Source organism: Callorhinchus milii, unplaced genomic scaffold (genome assembly GCF_018977255.1).
Source record: "Callorhinchus milii isolate IMCB2004 unplaced genomic scaffold, IMCB_Cmil_1.0 Scaffold16, whole genome shotgun sequence".
Classification (NCBI taxonomy): Eukaryota; Metazoa; Chordata; class Chondrichthyes; order Chimaeriformes; family Callorhinchidae; genus Callorhinchus; species Callorhinchus milii.
This window is the reverse complement of record NW_024704757.1, coordinates 6,094,133-6,116,883: the sequence shown is the minus strand read 5'-3', so window position 1 is coordinate 6,116,883 and position 22,751 is coordinate 6,094,133. Positions and strand designations below refer to the sequence as shown.

The following is a 22,751-nucleotide window of genomic DNA, read 5'->3' as shown; positions in this document are numbered from 1 at the left end:
TATAAATGTGCCCAACTTCCATCACTTGCTCCCACACCCAACTGAGTTTCCACTTTTCCTCACAAGAACACAATGAACTTATTCAACAGCCAGTGGAGCAGCAAGTTACAGTCTGTGAGACGTCTGATCTTTCTTGGATCAGTTTTAAACTCCTAGCAGAAGTGATGAAGGTCTTCTCTTTTGATGGGACACTGAGCAATGTTAAAGCTGTGTGTTATTTCCTTTACAAAGCGTGGAATTGCTCCTATTAGTTTTCTGACGTGATATATCCAATCTTGTGTTGTAGTGCGTTCTTCATTGTTGACTCATGAATTCAGACCATTCATCGTTGTTACATGTGATGTATGTGAAGGATGCAAACAGACTGAAGGCAAATACTAGGGTAGGAGTGTTAATATTTCATCCCCACCCACCCCTGCAATTAGATATTTGCTCACTGATTTAAGTAGAATGTAATAGAATTCTACCTCCAATTTACTGCAAAACACGCAAATGATTCAATTGATTTTTAAATTAATTTGAGTAATAAGTGTACAAAGGATACTAGTGTGTGTAATACTGTGTGAGTTGCAAGCTTGGTCTGCTCATTTCCATGGTGTCCTGTGGCTGTTTTGCTTGTTTTACAATGTAATGAAATTAATAAATCCATTTTCTCCTGAGCTTGGTTTAATTTGTGCTCTCCAGTGCACGCAACCCACTCCTGTGGCTTTGTAATGCGTTAATAAAGATGCAGTTCTAATAAGGTGCAGCCGTGAGTCAACCTGCAATTGTCAGGTTAATAAAATTATTGTGACAAGTTTTGAGCACATACTCTGTAAGCGAGAAGGTCACTGAAGTGAAGTAGGACACATTGTTGCTGCTCTTTGCTTTGTGAATCTGCGGAGTTTTTGCTGTGGCATTGGGGTGCAATGAAGGACAAACTCACCCTGACAAGGTTGCTCAACAATCCAAACTCCAATAACTTGGACATTAACTTGCCAACACTGCAAAACTGAGAAAAGAGGTAATCAAGAAAAGTTGGAGCTAATTTAGCTCCACGATTGCTTGGCCCAAAGTGGTATTGATGCAGAAGCTGTTTGGAGCTTATTTACTGATCTGTCTATCAGAGTGTATTAGCGGCAATCTGCTGAGACGTTTTCTATTCTGTATTTAACTCCAGTAGAAAATGGTTTGACTTCCATTTCAGTTACTTCTCTTGACAACTTGAAATTGTAACTGCATTGTATATTTGTCCAACTGCCCTAACTCTCAGGAACTCCATCCCAGAGTCCCTCTGCATACCACCTCCCCAGCTTTCAAAACCCAAATTCAGACCCACCCTTTCGACCACGTTTTAGTCACCTTCCCTATCCTCACCCCAAATTGATTGTATACCCCACACCCTTTCATTCTTTTTCATTATTTGCCTTATTTCATCATAAAAACTTCCATGACTTCTGCTTCAACCAGTTGAATAGCATTCCATATCCTAATTACCTGTGATGTTTGTTACATTTATGTATCAATCGTATATTTGACTACAAATTACCGATGTGTATTCCCCAGTGAATCATTATTTCACATGTTCTTCAGAGTCGCTATTGCAAAATACTGCCATGCAAATGACCTACTGCTGAGAGCTTCAATATTGGACCCGTGTAAATAGTGTGAAGTGTGCTACAAATACAAGATCTCGTAGCTGCGTAGGTGAATGTTTAAGAATGTGTTATACTTGAAGGTGCTGTCACAAGGGATCGTGCCAGCTGTGTTATTAGGCTCCGACATTGCTTTGAGGTCATGGATTATCCTCACTATTTTATGGAGTCCTGTTCCTGCTATTTAAAGGGTGTTTGGCAATTATGGCCGGTCCATGTGATATTGATGGTCTGATTATGTGTGACTGCAGCTCATGTGGTGCATTGGTTTGACTGTCGGAGGTTTTGCAAATCTGTAGTTGTTTTGCAAATCTCATAATACATCTTTGACTGTAATTGTATCATGTTGGTCATACAATATTTCTTTGACTTGTTCATGTTACTCTGGTGGCTGTTTGTGTGGTGTTAACAGATATAATAACTGCACATCAAGTGTTTTCCTCATCGCTTTGTTTCGGACTTTGCCAACTTTTCGGATTTGCAATAACTGCAGCTGTTTTGCAATTCTCATAATGTCCAAAATGGGAAATCACAATTTCCTAATAGTGCAAATTAGTCATAATCCTTACTGCTACTGATAAACTTAATTTAGTGTTTAGTGTTTAATGACGCCTTCAAACTAATCCCCCACTGATGTTAGAACCAAGGATTTGAATAAAAGTATTAAACAAATAAAAACAGATGGAAATTAATCAGGATTTAAAAAAAACTCAACCCCAACCAACTCGCATCTAGGACATGTTTCTACATACCAAGCACCTCATGTCTCACAGATATATATGTATTTGGAACTTCTCATCTCACACAAAGATGATAACTACTCAGAAATAACTACAAGGGTCTCAGACACACATATGATAACTATACACTAAGCATTTTATGCCTTAGTCATTAACCAAATGCCTTGCATCTTACAGACAATGATAATCTTAGACTGCACAACACCTTGGTACGTCTGCCTGCATGAAAGATGCTATATAAATGTAAATCTGAATTGTATTATATGACACACTGGACACCTTGTGTCTGTCTTACAGCCAAGATAACCACTCAACAAATCCCTTATATCTCAGATACATCTACACAACATGTCTCACAACCATGCAAGATACTTAGCAAGTGCTTCAAAACTCCCAGACGTGGCATAGGAGAAATTACATGTCAAGTATCCCAAATCCTACTCTCTCACAGTGAGGAAAGGGGAATACTCCTGAAACAGAACTGTCTGAGATGGAGGGTAAGGGAAGATAGATATACACCACAATTGTCAAGGAAGACACTGGGAGATTAAATATTAACCATACAGAATGGCACTTGAGGAGAGAAAGAAGAGAGGAAATTGGAGACGGAAAAATAAATGGAAGCTTTATTTTAAAATAAAAATAAAATAAAAATCAATACAAACCCTTTACAAAAAGGTACAGTGACAGAGCTCCACAAGAGCACAAAAATTAAATGGGACATTTTCTATTATGTTGCACTAGCTGTTCTTTCCCAATAATGGCTGGTAAACTGTAGATCCTGTATCTTAGTGGTTAAAGCACTCGCCTTGCAAGTGAGAAGACCTAGTCAGGGTTCAATTCCTGGACAGGGCGAAACCTTAGGTAAGTTTCTTTACACTACACGCCTCTGTTTACTTCGTATTAAGTAGGAACCCATTTATTAGTCGATTGGCGGATCGCTTTCCAGGGGTGATAATCACTTCAAAAAATAATAGTAATAATTTGCCACTCAATCCATGACTGTTGGTGGAACACTGCTGTGCACAATTGGCTGCCGGGTTTCGCCCACAGAATATACCGTCAATTCACTTTACAGTATATTCTGTGAAGCACTTTGAGACATCTCGAAGACATGATAAGGTGCAATGTCAATTGCATGGATTATTAGCCCCATGACACACAATTCAGCATAATTTCAAAACATGAAGCCTGCCAAGGGGTCAAAAATACAGATTTACTATTTTCAGGATTCCTATCCACCCATGAGATCAGATGAAACGATGTACTACTGGTTAGCAGAAGGAGTAGCCATTGGTCGACCTTGGATTCCTTAGTAAGAAATAGAATTATAGCATTTTATACTCCAATATTTATTGAATAGTACGCATTGCTGAAACTACATTATCTTTTAAATTCAGTAACCAGCCATGGTTTTGAAGTTCGAACAACTTCAGATAATTAAGTCAATTGTTTGATTGCAATGTCACTTATTTCTCTACCATGCCACACTTTTGAATTGGAGGTGAAGTAATGTCATAGAGAACAGTTCTTGCATAGAATGTAGCATTTCTCAACCATATCATGTCACCTATAATTTGTAGCAATTAAATGGATGCCCCATTGATTCTGGAAGCACCAATTAATTTAAGAATTGTACAAGAACACCGTAAAGGGAAAAAAGAACAGGGAGACAAGTGAGTAATAGAACAAAGGCAATGAACTTAACGGGAAAAAATTTAACTGGAAGAAGTCTTAAAAGCTGCAATCTTTTCACAGGGGGGCAATGGAAATGTGGACTTCTCTGCCCACAAAAGGTTTTTGACTCAAAGGTTACAAATCATTTCATAAGAGTATGGGGCAAATGCTTAAAAAAGAGAAATATTAAATATTAATGGCACTGATCAAGAGAGCGTGATTAATTAGTTGACTCATGAAGAGAAAAACACTTTTACTTTGGTCAGCTAGTTTTCTGACAAATATAGAAACCCATCACCATACCTACGAGTATCCAAACTAAACTCAGAGTTCTAGATATGTATATGGCGAAAAACATCAGAGGAAACTGGATGGGCCAAATGACTTATAAAAGTAATTTATGTTTTTTTAATATAGTTTTCTTATAACATCCTAGAGAATCTACACAGATTTGGTGCACAGATCTGGGCAATGAACACTTAGAATTGGAAAATCCTGATATCAGCCCCAAAAGTTATTCTCAAAGGCCTAGGTTTTTGATTTTTCTTTCGACCAGGGAAGCAATGTTTCTTTTGCAAGCAGATCATCATTGCGATAATCAAGCATAAACTGAGGAAATTAAACACTGACTGAAGAAGCAGAGTTATGGAGGTGGGAGAAGCGTTAAAATAAAAAAAGTTATATTAAATATGTCTTATCATGTCAAAATACCTTTCAGTGTTTCACAAAGCTTTCTGTAAAGTGGAATGACTGCATTTTTGTAGGCAAAAAAAGGTCAAGACTTCTTTTTTATTAGGAGTAAGATACCAGGAGAAATACTCTTCATTGAACTAGTGCCTTGCAACCTTTAATGTCGATTGAATAGGCAAACAAGACTATTGCTCATTTGAAGGACAGCACCATTGACAATGAAGCACTCTACCAGAATTACAGTGGAGTGTTGGTGTGTACTCTGAGCTCAGAGTCCCATTGTAGAGCTTTAAACCACAACTAATATTTGGAGTTGAAGGCATATTAAAGAAGGAGGGAATTTCAATCTCAGTTTGAAAAGTTGCAAAGTAAAAGTAAGGGTTGATGTTCAAGGGATATAAAGAAAAGGCAGAGGAACAAGATTATGGAAACAAAGAACATTTAACATATAAAACATAAAAATTTTAAAAAGTCCATTCAGCCCGTCAGGTGTGCATTCACGTTTTTCTTCACAGGAGCCATCTGGTCTTATCCCACTTTCCTGATCGCTACTGGTACTCTTCAATGTTCTTCTTTTCCTCTATCTGATCTAATTCTATTTTAAATTAATCAGCTTCAATGATGGTTTTTGGTAGAGTATTTCACATTCCCACTACGTTCTGTGTAAAGATATTTTTTATAACCTCTCCTTTGATTATTTTTGTGATTAAAAAGATCTGATAAAATTATGGAACAGGCTCATCGCACTGAATGGGGTCTCTGGCTCCTATGACAGAGCTAATCACCATTTTGATGCTTAGCAATATCAAAAGCATGCAAGGATAATGGGGGTAATAGTCCGTGTGGCATAGTTTAGGGGTTGGTGACAAACCACCTGAATACTGTAAGGACCTATCGTCAAAGTGTGCCAACCTTTACATCATATGGAGCATCACTGCTATCAATCAGGGGAGTGACAGATTAAATCATTAAAGTATATTGTTTCCAGATAATAACAATCCTTACATTTGGTATAGCGCCTTTTACAACAGGAGGACATTTCAAAGCACTTGGCTACTTACAAAATAAGTAAGATGCCTGCCCGGCAAGCTCCCCCCTGCCACCAGTCCATCCCCATTTCTCATCACACCCACCCCCGCCCCCAGCCCACACCCCCACGCAGGTCAAGATTGGAATGTGAAAACCACAGAGTCTAGTCTATTCCAGAGTCCACCAAATGGTCAAAATAACTGAAAACTTTTTTAAGACAAAATTCCTCCCCCGCCTCAAGCCCCTAAAATATGTGTACAGTGTTAAACTGAACATAATTTATGGAATTTACAGCATTATAAAACACAAAACTCCCCCCTCCTCCTCACCACGAGCCCATTCCTTCCAACAGATCAGATACACTGCCAAATTCTGCCTCCATTCAATCTATGAATTAGCTGGCTAACAAACAAAACTACCAATCTCTCTCTCTTACACCCTCCTCTCCATATAATTGCAGGACTGCAGTCTATCTCTATAATCTGCATTATTCAATCCTCTTTTTCTGGTCACAGCGGGACGCGAACTGTAGGGTTTTATAAGGCATTTCATCATTTTTTGATTGTGCATGTCACTATTCTGGTTTCTCGCTCGCATCCCTCCTGTGGACTGTAAGAATGGTACATAAATCAGGCTGTCTGCACGCAGGTCACCCACAACATTTTTCTTATGTGCTTGTCTTACAGTAATGGATCTTGGATAGGCTCCTTATGAAGAGTAGGAGAAAATTAAATCCAATTCAAATGTCTTAAAAAAAAATTGACAGAGGAACAAAAAAGAGAAATTAAACCCTTTCTACTTCTTTCTTTAAAAGACGTGTTCTGGAGTTTTGCCAGTGCTCACTGGCTAAATGTGCTGAATTACGCTGACTAAAAAAGGTCTCAGTTTCAATCACTGATCTATGCTGAGTTTGCTGATCTCCGCTAAGGTGATCGTACACGGCAACAATTGGTTTTCGGAATTAGATTTGGCTAAGGAAAGGTAGATTTATTCACAGTTCCTACTCACGATTGATATGTAGTGACTACTCCTAAAACTACCTTTGTGTGGAATAATGGGTTTTGGACTTCCTCCCTCGCACACTATTGCAAATATAAAGATTCAGGGACCTTAATGATGAGATAGATATGTTGAAGAAATCTTGGGAAATTGGATGGGTTGTTTTAGATGGACCAATGATCCCCTCTTGCTTGAAAATGTTACTGTTAACTCTGCAGTTAATATATCAGCATTTTCTTGGCAGGTACAGGTACATATCGTCCGCCAAGAATGGAGGAAAGGTTATGTTGAAATTGTTCCAATATGGCGCTACCATCTAAGACTTTCAGTGGCATTACTAACAGCACACCATATTTGTTCCATCAGACACTCTTTTGTTTATTTTTTACTCCTTTCTTTCCTCCCATTTTTGATCATTCCACATGTCACTACACTGTAAATATTGTACACATTGTGCAGGTGAGCATAACTCAAGAGCACATGAATAGTGCAATAGGTTTCACAATGTTTCATATATTGCAGAACATAGTTTCTGTACACGCAGCACAGGAGCACATTGCAGAAGACATATATTATACACCATCATTAGGATTTCCTTGCAATGTGATAAGCAAGCATCTTTTCTTTGGTCTTCACTAAACTGTGAGCATGCAGTTTGCCAACACCTGAACTAGCAAATAACAATCTCATATACAACCACACACAACACACCTCAAGAAACCTCAAGCAGTAATAATAATACTTGCATTTGATATAGCGCTTTATCATGTCTTCGAGACATCTCAAAGAGCTTCACAGAATATACTGTAAAGTGAACTGACTGTATATTTTGTGGGCGAAACACAGCAGCCAAATGCATACAGCAATGTCCCACAAACAGTCGTGAATTGAGTGACCAATTTTTTTTCTTTTTGAAGGGATTGTTACCCTCGGAAAAGCAATCCGCCCATCAACTAACAACCGGTTCCTTCTTACTGTTAGGTAAACAAAGGCGAGTGGAGTAACAAAATTTGCCTAATGGTTTTGCCCTGCCCGGGAATCAAACCCAGGTCCTCTCCGCTGCGAGGCGAGTGCCCTAACCACCAAGCTACAGGACTCCACAGTAGTTTGGCTTACGGGTTAAAACTTTATGCCCTATTCGTATTGCACAGTTAGTGTCAACTCAATGCTATTTTCGCATCGAACTGACACTGAAAATTCAGTATGAATCAGGTTTCGTGGGTACCAATTAGATTCTGCGTCCTCAAGTGCCTCGGGTAGCGATTCCGGGAATCAAATTGACAGCCGCGCAAATCCAGTTATTGCTGCAGCCAATTTTCAAAGGGCTTTAAGACTTTATAGACAATTAAATTAAGTCGAAAAAGTTCTCCTGTGGTCAACTGCAACGGCCCGGAACCCTTGAATGTTATTACAAGAACGTGTTGAGCAACCGGATTTTCAAATAACATGCAGGAAAACAGCTGACAACATCTGGCAGCTCCTGGTCCAGGCAACTCAGCTTCCCAGCACGTGCTTCGTCGTGCGTGGGCGCCTCGTCGCCTGGGCCCGGCCGCTTCTCGCGCATGTGCGAGGCTGCCCAAGCCAGCGGCCTTTCCCGCCATTTTGATATTCGCGCAGCAAAACTCTCCGTTCGCTTCACCGGCACCAATACCTTTTGTTCAGACCCAGAACGGAAAAGGAGTGGCCTCCCCCCACACATACACACACCTACACATACATATATACATACAGCTCTATTACTTTTCGTCGTCGTGCATCAAGCGTCGCATTACCCGCGAAAAGAGAGAGAGAGAGCGAGAAATCCATGGACCCGAGCGACCAACGGCGACGACCAACTAACGCCTGCACTCGGCGCGACCCCTCTCTTGTGCGCAGGAGCCGGGACCTACCCCACCCCCACCACCACCACCACCACCACCACCGAGGGAAGGCGCTCGCACACAGGCACAGTCCTGCCTTCTATTCCCTTTTTTTAAAAAAAAGAACAGAGGAGAGCGGGAAATAACGGCCGCGGCGGCGCGAGCGCCACCGGTTTTTTTTTGTGGGGGAGGCCAATGCGAGTCCGGTAGCCGGCGGCAGTGGGGTTTCAGGTCAGGAAATGAGGCAGGCTGTTTCATTAGGTAATAATTATTAATGATATGCACTTGACGTCTCAAGGCGCTTCGCAGAATATATTGTCGAAGGGGTTTGATTGACTGTGGATTTTGTGGGTGGAAATAACCACCGCCACAACTCGCTCTTGTTTGTGTTTTCAGTTGAGTTCAGCAACAAACTGAGCAAAGGCAATAAAACTCTAGAAACAGCCACGCTCACCATCGCAGAAATACAGCCATTGATCCAACAAGCTTCTCCAGTAAATAGCCAGTTTCAGGAATTCTGGTGAGATAGATTTTCTGTACACACACACATATATATATATATATATATATACACATGTCCTCAGATTTGATTTTCCAAAATAATGTCATCCTACCCATTGGGTGCAGTGGAAAAGGTAGGTTTTTAGACAGGACATGAAGACAGAAAGATGGGGCGGTGAGATGGAGGGGGTCGTCGTACTGTGCCGGAGGGTTACGGGTGTAGCAACTCGAGGCTCGGCCATCAGTGGCGGCGCGGAGAGGGCAGGCAGGGGACTCGCAGCAAGCCCAAGTTAGCCGAGCGAGGTGGAAAAGTGGGAGGGAAGGTCGGAGAGATGAGGAGGTCCCGGGGTGCGCATGGATTTGTAGGTGAGGGTGAGGAGCTTGAAGTTGATCCGAGTGGAGACTGGCAAGAACTGGGGGTGATGGAAAGTCAATCGCTTGTAATTCACCCCCCCCCACCCCCCACACTTTTAGCAACCTCGTAAGTAATATTCTCTCCCCAGCTCTGTCAGATAGCATTGATTGTGGCTAATGTATGCCTCAATAATAGACTCTTGAAGAAAATAGCTATTTGGGATTAGAAAGTCCGGTATACATGCATTGTTTTAAGAAGGAAAACTTAAGAGAGAGCTTTGACCAAACTGTGCCATGCCATATTTACAAGATACTGCTCCAAACTGCCAGCTACATCACCAAACTAGACCATACACATCTATTATCTAGACGAGAATGTTCACTTATATACGACTTTCACATGGGAAAACATGCTTTACATAAATTATGTGGAACACCGACCAAGTTGGGGGGGTGGGTGGTGACCAAAGTCAGGGTTAAAAAGATGTTTTTTTTTAAGGGTTTTGCGACTGCCAGAGAGGATGGGAAATGCAGAGATTTGGGGAGGGAGTTCAACACGGAAAGGGGAGGAGGGTGGGGGGGTGTTCAAAACCCAACTGCACCAAGTCACATCCACCACATGCATCCACCTCGCTGTACCATGTCACATCTACCACCTAGAGTGCTTGACTGGCCATATCCTGATATCTTTGGAAGTTCTGTTGGCCAAGCTCCCTGGACCTCGGTGTCAGGAAGTGTAATGTTTTCTCTGGGGGGGGGGGGGGTGGAACTGCAAATTCGGATGAATGAGACAGAAAGAGAACTCGACAGAAGAAACGGTTCATTCTTTCACCAGTGCAGTTTTTATCCAATGCTCGGGGTCACTTGTCAGAGGAGACATTCATTGGAAACAAACAACTTCTGTAAAATCCATGATTAAAACCTGATACAAACAGGTGTAATACCAGAAACATCATTGCAAATATAGAAATTTATCTGTACAGAATTGCGGAGATTTTACTGGTAAATCGTACTATACAATGCAAGGATGTGAGCAGCATGTGTGAGGTACAGTTACACAGCACAGTCCAGTCACGTTGGGTGTACAGCGAGTAATGTCTCTATGTACACTACAGTGAGTCACAGTCACAGCACAGGGTCATGCGATAAATAATATCCAATATTCCAAGGCTTCCGGGCTTCCTTTTATACATATGTGTATATATATATATGTGTATATAATATATATAACATATTATATATAGCATATGTTATATATATAGTATATATAACATATATATTGTATATAACATATATCTATATATTATATGATATATATATATATAAAAGAAATCCTTTATACAGATTGTTAAAGTCAGTTTCACAATTTTGGTGCATAAACTCACATACGTGAGATGAAACGTTTTCTTGTTAAGAACAGTTGAGTTGGTCATATTAAAAACAGTTGTGTTACAGTTTCCTTTTGGTCCCATTGAGTCTCTCAGTCGCTGAGGAATCAGGATTTGTGCTGGGCGGACACCCCCTTCCAGTAGTCCAGGATATCGTGCAAATCCTCATCCTTCGCAAACTGGACTTTCCTCCTCAGGGCGTGACCTGCTGCCATGTACTCATCATCCTCTTTGTGTCGCTTCTTGTGAAGTTTGAAACGTTCCCAGATCCCTTGGGATGGTTTACTGGAGTATTCGGGGCTGGAGGAGTAGCTGAGGTTGTGGTACTGTGGGGAGAGTTGGGAGTACATGAGATCCCTCCGGGGTCGAGTCAACGGTTCCAGAATCGAAGGCTTCCGACTCGGTGCCTCTTGCTGCTGCTCCCCCTGATGGGACCCCGGATACGAGTGTCGATGTTCGCTGTATTGTCGGATCTTGTCTGCCTCCGATCTCAAAATGACACCTGGGCTCACAGTCATGATGGTCTCCGTCGTCGGAGATGTCTTTTCGATGTATTTTGCCTCGGATTTGTATGTGGGACCAGCGGAAGCCTCTGACCGAAATGACCTTGGACTTCGGATGGAACCGCTGGAAGAGGTGCTCGAGCGTTTGGGAGCTGTATCCATACTACTGTGCCTCTGTAACGGGTGGTAACTTTCCTTATAGATAGGGGACAGAAAGCCAGATCTTCCCTGGGTCTGTTCAGTAATCATTAACAATTGAGGATCAATAGAAGCCATGGCCCCCGACTTCCCCCCTTGGAAAGAGCCAGGCTCCGACTTTAAGGCATCTATGCAGTTATTAATGATCTGATTGACTTTATCCACTTCCTTAGCTATCGTTGAGATTTCAGCTGTAGAACTTTGACTTTCCCCAATTTGGCTCCCTTCCACATCTCTCCGGTCTGGAGCATCACCTGTCCTCACCTCAATGTAGTTGCCCTTGGCAGTTTTGGGGGTTTCACTCAAGTCCTTAGATTTATACTGTTCCATGTCTCCAGAGGAAGGTAGAAAGGCATCCTGGGCATGTTGTCACAGGGAGGAATTGGCTTCTGGGAGAGCTGGGAGATGGTGCTCGTCTCTAATTCCCCTCCGTACTTCAGCTCAATGAGGGTCTTCTTGATGTTTCCTGATTTCTTTTGCTTTTCCATTTGCTGCCTCTTTTTCCTCAGGCAGTAATAGACCACCCCCAGAACAATGACCATCCCGAAGAGGCAGCCCAGGATAGTCATAATGTAGTGTGTGGCAGTGGAAGGCGTTGTCACGACAACTTTAGTCTGCCTCAGTGTAGAGAAAGTAACACAGGTGTGATTATATCTAAATGCATTCCGAATAGACGCCACGCAAAACGTGTACTCAGTGAGAGCCTTGAGAGTATCAAATTTAATGATCTCCTCTTCCTTGTTTAGGATCTGTACGTGTGTGTACAAGTTGTTGTTGTATTGGAGCAGGACATACATTTTACGAAAGCGGTGCGGGATATGGACCAGCAGGGAGGCTGTATTGTCGGTTACGTCTTGCACGTTGATCATTGGTTTCCCATTAAAGAAAGGGGTCGGGGAGGATAAGATGGAGGAGGATCCATCGCCTGACGCGCAGTCTTCAGATCCACAAGGGCTTTCTGTGGTGGTGGTGGTGGTGGTGGGAATAGGGGTCGATACATTCAGTGCGACTTTGGAGTCAACCCTGTAATTTTCTTCACACTTGGAGGAAAGGATGCTGTAGGCATTCCTGCGGCTGGTCCGGCTTTGGCTCAGCAAAGCGTAGCCAGCAAATTCTGGGGGAGATTCGCACTGCATGCGATCGTAATTTCTGGTGGTGTTGGTAAACATTGCCAGCCATTTGAGAAAACCCAGCAAATCACACGAACAGTAAAACGGATTACTGTAGAGCTCGCACACGTAGAGTTTGCTCAGCCCGGTGAAAGTGGAACTCTCAAGTCTCTGCAAGCGGTTCATGGACAAGTCAATGTTTATTATGCTCAAACATTCCCAAAAGGTGTTCGGACTAACGATTTCAATCAAATTTGCCTGCAGGTAGAGATATTCCAGTCTGCCCAGCCCCCTGAGGATGCCCTCGGTGAGGTTCTGAAGCCTGTTGAATCCGAGTTGTAAGATACGCAGGTTAAACTGGGCTGAAAAGGCTCCATCCTCAATGTAGGAAATATCATTTTTCGTCAGGTTCAGATCGGTCAAGTTGCCGAATCTATTCAGCGAGGAAAACTGAATACTTTTGATCTTGTTCTCATTCAATCTAAGGTCCACAATCGTGCTGTTGATGTGCTGTGGGATGGCTTCATATGGGGGTTGATTTTGGCTACAGATTGCCAGCCAGACAAATCCTTTCTCTCCTTCTATAAGCCAACAGTCTGCACGAACTAGCACAGCATTCATCAGTACAACCAGAGAGACCCAGAGACAGAGACTGAACAGAGCCATCCCCCTGAGGTCTAGGAGTCCTGGTAAAGAGCTTTGGAGAGCACCCAGAGGTAAAAGACGTGGCGCTACAATGCTCTCGTAGCCTCAGGGTGAACTCATTCTTAAAAAAATCTAATCAGTAAATTGCCGTGCAGTTATTTGTCTGTCAGTGTAATTCATATTGTCTTGTTCAGCTTTTCTCTACACAAATTTCTCTGAATTCTTTTGTGCACTGCATTCCCGTTCTCAAGCAATCCTCGAGACCATTTGTCCTGGGTTCCCTGGTGGAAGAAAAGACGATATAATGAAGCATGCATCAGATTATTTTGATCCATATCACTTACAGTATTAGGTTCAATTTTACCATATTGCAATTTGATAATTAACACCTGTATGCCAATCAACATGCGATCAACAACTTTGTGATACTTAAATACGGCAACTGGTCCCATATATTCTTGGAGGCAGAACCCCTCCTTTCCCCCTTCTCAGGGTCATGGGCAGAAAACTTGGTGACTTGGTTAGCAGATCATGACAATGGACTGACTGTCAGTTAGTGGGATACCACCTTTACTCTGACTTTTCGATATACCAAAGCTTGTATTTCTCTGACCAAAGATCCAATGATGTCCAATGTGAGGCATGGGCAATTTCTTAGCTGAACCTCTGCCTCCGGCACATTCAGGGACCAGGTGATTTGTGATTTATTTGTGATTTATCTTATGATTTGTCATAAGGTTGCTATATTGCATGTTTTACTTCGCTCCATAATTGTTGATAATCACATCATGATATTGCGGAGTCCTGTAGCTCAGTGGTTCGAGCACTCGCCTCGCAAGCGAGAGAACTGGGTTTGATTCCTGGCAGGGCGAAACATTGGGCAAGTTTCCTTACTCCACACGCCATTTGTTTACTTAGCAGTAAGTAGGAACCCGGTTGTTAGTCGATTGGCGGATCGCTTTTCCGGGTGTAACAATCACTTTGAAAAAAAATTTGGTCACTCAATCCGCGACATTTTGTGGGACACTGCTGAGCGCAATTGGCTGCCGTATTTCACCAACAAAATATACAGTCAATTCACTTCACAGTATATTCTGTGGAGCGCTTTGAGATGTCTTGAAGACGTGATAAGGCGATGTATCAAATGCAAGTATTATTACTATTGTAATTTCATCTCCCCTTTTTCATGATTCATTCTCAGTAAATCACTCCAATTATAACTTGAAATTGAAGTGTCCCACAAGCCAAATATTTTGAATAACCTTCATAAAATTAGATAAATATTTGCTTGGGAATTGTAATGAAGGATAAAGGTACAGATTGACATAAATAAAATACTCTATAAACCCCAGTAAAGTGTGTAAAACTGGGAACAAAGTATTCAGTTAGGAATATATACCTAAATTGTTAATCAGACAAGAGCAAATTTGAGTTTTCAAACCTGTACACTGGATTTTAATTGATCCATTAAATATTATCCAATCGCCCATAAAAGAATCCCCAATGACTTAACTCGAAAATGATAGAACTTGATCTGGAATTTATTAACAGAGTTTCTACACATTATTTCAAATATTAAATGCATTCAGGCAATGATTGAATAATAATAATTGAATAAGTGTACAAAGAAAATTAGCATGCACATTAGCATTAATTCTGTATGAATTACGAGCTGTGTTTGCCCATTTCTAGGGTGTTGTGTCTTTTTNCATGTATTTTACAATGTAATGGAATTAATAAGCCCATATTTCCTGACCTTGGTTTAAATTTACACTCAGTGGAGCACAAATCTTGCACCAGTTGCTTTGTGATGTGTGAATAAAGATGGTAGTTCTAATGTGGTGTTGGAGTGAATCAACGTATAATCGTTACGTTTATCAGATTGGTTGGAACGTGCCCTGAGTGCAGATTAGACTCTTGCTGAGAGTCTGCAATCAAGAGAACATAGGAACAGGAATAGGCCATTCAGCCCATCGAGCCTGTTTCGCTGTTCTTTATGATCAATTATCCATCCTTGCCCTTTATCCCTTCCATACCGTCGTTTCTCACACTGACGGTTCTGGTGACTTAAGCAACTATGTTAGTGGAAGTCTGCGCCAAACTTAATATGTTGCTGCAAATTCACACTCAAGTGATCTGAATACACTGAGATTTGCGTGGCTGTTTGCCTCATGTTTGTACTGAACCTTTCATGATAATTTACCTCATGAAACGCAGTACAGTGTACAGTTGGAAACAAATCATGCTGATTCTGAAGCATCCTGAGAAAATGGCGATCAGAAATGACTTGCATGTCTTTAAAAGGCTTTTTATTGTATAAAAGCTGCCCTCCCCAAACAAATTCTTGCATGATATGAAAAAGATAACACTAGTCACTGCAAGCTTTGCACATTCTACTGACGGGATTGATACTGGGAGCAGGAAGTATAAATCCTATTCTACATTTAGCACAATGTAAATTTAAGTCCAACTTATATGAGACCATTATCACACAGCAACTCAGGAAGGAGCACATTATTCTGTGGTAACAAATAATACATCATAACATGGTTTCTGAAAAAACTCTTCATCATACGTTATGAAATACAGTGGGGGCAATAACAGGAAGATTACAGTAGATTATCAATTCCAACGGAACCATGGAAGCTGTGTTTATGAAGATGAAACGAGAGTTGGAGTGTGTTCAAGGGTACAGTGCACTCTTGGGGCTTAGAAGACATTCCTGAACAACTGGAGCTGCATCAGAGAACACACTTTCAGCCATCTGCTATCGTCTAGATATTACTACCTCTGTCCTTAGAGAACTGCAGCAGAACTGCTGCACCAAATTAAAAATACATTTAAAAAATTATAGTTTATAATGATGTACTTTATTCAGAGTACACAATGAATTAGGGGCCATTCAAAAGGACACCTTTAAGCATTCTGCAAAGAGTGGTATTAGTCATTCAAGAACAAACAGGTCAGAGAATCCAATCTATTTCCAGATAATTATGAAGAACCTTCTAAAACTCGATCAAATCTATCAACTGAGTTAAATGTTTATTCTAATTCTAATAGTTTTAGAAGGATGAAAGTGTGACAAGGGATTAGGATACTGGCCTTTCACCTCTGAGACCTGGGATTAAATCCTCGCACACTAAAGGGTATTTGCTCTGTGTTGTTGTGGAGGTGAACATGGCAGCTAATTTGCACCAGCAAGATACTAGAAATAAGAATGAGATCATTAGCTAATATATATATATATAAATTTGTATAAGGAAGGAATATGAACCAGGATAAGTGAAAAATTCAACCTTTCTTTGAAAGAGAGGAGGTGACGGTTCCAAACGGGCAACATGAACTAATTCAAAGACTCAATTGAACAAATAAATACTCCGTAACTTGGCCACTTCCATTACTTAGCAACTTCCATTTCATGGTTGCTGTTCCCAACAAGGTGAAGGTAAAGGGGTGGGCATAATGTTTCCCTCATATCTTTTCGCTTTAAAAATAAAATCTTCCCTTGTCTTGTTGCACCCATATAGTTCCCTCATTCCACACAAGATTCATATCTTCAATAAATAAAATGACTACAATAACTCTGAAATAGCATTAATTAAATAATTGGAGAAATGTGCAAAGATGTGAAACGATTCTGTATAAATGTTAATATTGAGGATTTATTTAAAATCCTCAGAAAAGAATATTAAAGTTTTAATATATGTGAAATTCTGCAAGCGTTAGAAGGGTGAGAGCGTGATGTTAAATAATAGATCATACATTCTTCTGGGGTTTGAGAGGGAATTGGATTCTGTTGCGTCATGCCTGATAAGGCTCTGGGTTACAGAGATATAATATTCCTTTCTATCATTGCTTAATTTCTCTTTTAAATCAAAGAGCCTAACTTATTTCACCATGGAGGAAACACTTTTTTTGGTCTGGGACTGGACATCTGATTTAGTGCTGAGTGAGGGGCTGGGAGAGGAAAGATAGCACTGAATCAGGCTTTCCTGACCGGGATGTCACCATGTGAAAGATGGCCCACAGACCTCACTGAGCCAATGCTGGGGATTAAGGTGATAAATTAAAATCATAAATTTGTAATCAGGACCTCGCTAAAAGGCAAAGCATATGTTAAAATGACCGAGTGCTTGAGATTTTAATCTAAAATAATTGAATCCAGGCTTTTTGCCCATGAAACATTTATCAAGTGTGCTTAACCCTTTGTGAGCTAAAGTGCATCGTTTAAGACTCGCATCAATCAATAACATTTCATCAACGAGAATAGGGAGTTCAGTAGAAATAGGATTTTGATTAATGGGCTCAATGTCTATCACGTAAGGTAGATTTAAGAAGACTAAAATAATTGCTGTACACAGCATTTAAAGTGCAAAAAAAAAACTACAGCAATTCAGACCATCTTTGCAGAGATGCCACGTGGGTCACAAGCAAACTTTGGGTTTCGGGTCATCTCTTAAGAACAACACTGAACATGTACGTGTTTATAGCATAAAATGTCTCTTTATTGCTATTATACAAACGTTAGTCATTAATTGTCTGTAAAGAGCTACAACCTCAAGCAATGTTTGAGGACCCGAAACACGTGGAACAGCAGATCAAGGGAGGGCCTAGGATTGGCCATATTAGATGAGTATCAATGAATTACAGGTATGCCTGGTTCAAACTAGAAGAGTTCCAGTCCATTCTGACAGATACTTCCCAGGTAGGCAAATGGTTGAATTGATGATTATCTTGTGTTCACAGCTCTCACTCCCTTTAAAGTAAACTCCAACAGAAGCAAGAACACCCTACCAGTTCTCAACAACAACAACAACAACAAGATTCCATTTATAGAGCGCCTTTCACGTCAGGAGGACGTCCCAAGGCGCTGCACAGTTGGGTCATGACCCGAGCAGGGGGGAAATGGTCAGGGTGAGGGGAGGGAAGGGAGGGAGAGAGGAGGGGAAATGGTCAGGGTGAGGGGAGGGAAGGGAGGGAGCGAGGAGGAGGAAGAGAGTCGAGAGGGGAGCTGAAGGCACGGTCAAAGAGAAAGGTTTTGAGACCGGCCTTGAAGGAGGAAAGGGAGGAAGCAAGGCGAAGGCACTGGGGGATGGAGTTCCAGAGCCTCGGGGCTGAGAGGCTGAAGGCCCGACCACCGATAGTAGGGCGGTTGGGGCGGGGGACGTGGAGCAGACCGGAGCCAGAGGAACGGAGGGTACGGGCAGGTAGGTAGGGGGATAGTAGGTTGGAGAGGTAGGAGGGAGCAAGGCCGTGAATGGCCTTGTACGTGAGGATGAGGATCTTGAAATCAATCCTCTGGGGGATGGGGAGCCAGTGGAGGCGAGCGAGGGTGGGAGTGATGTGGTCCCGAAGCCTGGTGCGGGACAGTACACGAGCTGCAGAGTTCTGAATGACCTGCAGCTTGTGGAGGGAGGTGGCGGGAAGGCCACTTTTGTCAGACTGGAAGGAAGTGTAGTTTTAATAAAACCAGCCACCAATTCTCATGTGCTATGAGTAATTTAACAGCAGTGCTTCTAAAATAAATAAATCTGCATTTGATAAAGTGCCTTTCATGTCAGGAAGATTTCTCAAGCCACTTCATCGGATTTACTTGTGTAATATAGTGACTGCATTGTGTAGGCGAATGAAAGTGTTTCAACTTGAAAGGCTAAATACCTTGAAAATTAAAATTCATTTTAAAAGGAAAAGCAGATTAAAAGAGGCAAATTTGCTTCCTTTTATCTGGGGTACAATAGGAAATCATCCACTAACAAATGATTCCATAGCAACTGTGCTCATAGGTCTGACCCTTGGATAAACATTGAATCCATCAGATCTCTGACACAGGCTATGTGATTTCAAGGAACTGAAAATAAATAGCACTTTATTTCCCGCTTCCAGCAAACTGCAGCCCAAGTGTATCTATTCACTTATTCCAGTGGGCCATGCACACAGAGATTATTGAACTTCACCTGGTCTCAGTGTACCTCCCTCACGAATTGTCTGCATGTGAAACAGAACTCTCGTTGATTGCCTGGTGATGGATATTAGCCACGTAAAACCTTTTCTTTGTACATAATGCACAGAGGGAAAGTTCAGCAAATGGAAAGACAACTTTGTGAAACTTTGAGAAATTCCCCCTGTTTAATTCCTCCACTCTGAACGGCACAAATCATTGCAATGTATACCACGATTGAGTAAGCCTCTACTCTCAGAGTCTGGCCTATTCACTGTGTGAAGATGTCTAGGGGAAAACTACCAGAAAGAAACAAAGAAAAAAGTTGCATTATTAGAAGACATTATCATGTAGAAATGCTTTAATTTTCTGTCAAATGTAGTGACTTTGCTGTAGCTAAACATGGCACGTAGAGCAAGGTCCCACAACAGTCACTTATTTTATTATTATTATTGTCATTTAATTTAGCTTATCTAGAAGAATATTAGCTTAGGACATGTGGAGAAATTCACTTATCTGCTCAAATAGTGCAATATGATCTTTAAAGAACATGGAAACTAAGGTTTAATATTTCACCTGAAACACCAGAACCCAGACAATGTAGGATTTCCCAACTCTGTACTGGAGTGTCAACATAGACAACATTGAAGTCCCAACTGGGTTTTGAACCTGCATCCATCTAACCCAAACACAAATGTGCAAAGCTGACATGAAACTAACTCTTCCATTTAGGAAGTACTTTATGTCTTCCCACTTGACTCACTCGCGCTCACACAGATGAGGTCAGGTGTGTAGGGAAACAGACCTACATTCTTGCAATGCGCTATCCCTTTGCTAAATTTTTTTAACAAAACACACACACAAAATTCATCTCCAGCAAGAGATAAATTACAAATTATTATTTTATATATTATATTATCTTTAAAAAAATGCATGGAAAGTAATATGTAAAATTGATGTGAACATCGCTCATTCCTATACCTTTGATAATGGCTCAATGTTATTACATCATTAAGCAAATCTGACCTCTTGTATAAAGGTACTGAAATGTAGAGATTGCATAAATGACAGAGAGGCTTCTGAGATCAAATTTAATAAATCCAGGTAGAAGACATTAAAGAGAGAAGTAACTGACAGGATGGCTGGCATAGCCTGGAGCGAGGGAAAGGAGCTCCATCCAGAGAAGGTTCTGTTGTTACCTGCCTTCAGGCAAGCATCTGTTCATTCTGTTGCACTGGTTCTTACATTACAGCTCAGGGACTATTTGCAGCTCTACTTCCATTCACCTAATTCCTTTGGCTGCTTTGTGTATCTCAGAGTCTTCATTCATGCCTCGCCTGGCATTAAGGATTTGGTGAGATGATCCCTAGCAAGGAAGCAAATAGAATGCCATTGGACAGCAAGTGTATCCATCATGCATAGAGCAATTGACAGACATATTGGAGTAGAACTATTGACCCTATAGCCATGTTGGATAGGAGAACTTCACCTCTGGCTTACATAACAGCGGCACCATTCTATACAAAAAAAAACTTCTAAAATGCATGAAACCAGCAGGTTCAAAACACAAATTATTGTAGAAACTGCCATGATCTTTTAACAACAAGAGGAGCACATATTAAATAAAGCTTTGCCCTGCTATCTGGGTCATTCTTCCATTAGAGAGGGGTTGCGTTCATTCCCTTTTGTCCCAGCTTCCAGAGATGTAAAAAGATGTAAGAAAAAAAAGAGTAAGACTTTCAGTTGTCTGGATTCTGCCCAATGAATGAACTCACGATATCCTGTGAGACCAGTTAGAAAATTATTTTACATAGAGCCACAAGAGAGGGCCTGACATGATGTTCACTGTGGAAACTTGCCGTGGCCAGAGAGTCATTCATCTTAAATGTCAAACTGGCCGTGAAGGAATCTGTTTAAATCCCACCGAGGATAGCAATAATCACCAACTTAAAATAGAGGCCGTTAATTCAAATGATGTTAATTCCCAAAATAACCCATTTCATTAATTTTATTTTGTAATATTTATTATTATTCTTACATTTGCTAATACTGCTCCTGCTCCTTCACATTATTCTTAATAATAATAAGGATTATTATTAATATTTAGTTGGAATTTACTGGAATTTACTGCAATTCCTTTCTGCAGATATTCCATATTAAAAAAAAACATTGGGTTCTCTTGGTAGCTGCAAATGCCTGGCGATGCTCAGAGGAGATAGAATGGGAATTTCAGAATCAGGATTCCTTTTAAAAATCATTCACAGGTAAAGAATCATGATTTTAAAAAAAAGCCTTGTTATTATTTTAACAAGTCTTGGTGGCACTGTAAGACGGATTGTAGTGGGAGGAGTTGCAGAGCCTAACAATGTGAAGGAGCAGGAGCAGTATTAGCAAATGTAATCAGTAATCACTGTGCAACCTTAGGTACACAGCATGTATTAATTCAACTCCCTCGTCCTTTCAGGCTCAGTCAATCTTCACAGGAGGTGATGAAGAAAAATATTTAACAGTAGTGCCTCCTGTGGTTCAGTAGATCAATTGCATTTTGTACTGCTGAGCAGTGGACGAAGAGGTTGTGGGATAAATCGTTCACCTAGGCTGAGTTATCTGATCACAGCTGAAGGGTGCGGAAGAGAAAGCAATTAAAAGCTGCAGCTCTGGATTAAGTAATCCAGTCAGAAATATACATATGTATGGGACAGGATTTTCTTCAGCAAATGAAGTTCAGTGACATGAAAAAGCATTGAAGTCAAGCCCTCATTTAGTCAAGAAGCAATGAGACCGGTACCTGGAAATTATAGACTAAATTATTACCCTCATATTTGCAGTAAGAAAAATGTGAGAGCATTTTATAGAATGCTATAAAAGACTTTCGTGAAAGGCACAGACTACGAAAAGCAGTTATCCAGGATTAGAAGCAATTTTTCACACTTCACAAATCTACTGGAATTGTTTGTAGAAATAAATAAACTATGAGGAACACAGTAGACATAATTTGCTTAGATTTCAGAAGATATTTGATGAAGTTCCTCATGTGAGACTTTTCAAGATAATTAAAGCTCAAGAATAAATTGGTACAGCAAATTAACTGTAGCACTTAAATTTAGTAATAGGAAATATAAGATGGTGATTAATTTAAAAAGTCTCCATTGGGTGGGGACAGTATCTAACAGAGGAGTCTGTTCAGACTTCCCTGTTATCACTTTGTTTAGAAATAATTGGGGGCAAGAATTTCTTAATAATACTTGCCTTTGATTTAACGTTTTTCACATCGGGAGAACATCTCAGAGTGCTTCACAGGATATATTTCTTGTAATATTGTACAATTTGGTAATGGTACATGAGCAAGAAAATAATACGTAGAGGATACTCAGGGAGATTTGGATCAATTCAGCAGATGGCCAAGGAATGACAGATGGATTTTAATGTGGAGAAATTCAGGGTGATGCACATTGGAACAAAGAGCAATAAACATGTGTTCACAATG

At 40.8% G+C, this 22,751-nt stretch overlaps 1 protein-coding gene and 1 long non-coding RNA gene across 2 annotated transcripts in view; both read right to left on the bottom strand.

Moving 5' to 3' along the window:
* Positions 1-10,858: 10,858 nt before the first annotated feature.
* LOC103186602 (protein ELFN1-like) lies at positions 10,859-13,348 on the bottom strand. The gene is given in 2 exon segments (XM_007905750.2): positions 10,859-11,922; positions 11,925-13,348. Coding segments are annotated over 2 exon segments (2,367 nt in total). The 5' UTR covers position 13,348; the 3' UTR covers positions 10,859-10,978.
* Positions 13,349-13,428: 80 nt separating this feature from the next.
* The window catches only part of LOC103186603, an 84,609-nt gene continuing 75,286 nt past the window's right edge, over positions 13,429-22,751 (bottom strand). The window contains exon 3 of the long non-coding RNA XR_006085520.1: positions 13,429-13,607. This is a non-coding gene — a long non-coding RNA (uncharacterized LOC103186603). The remainder of the gene's footprint in view (positions 13,608-22,751) is intronic.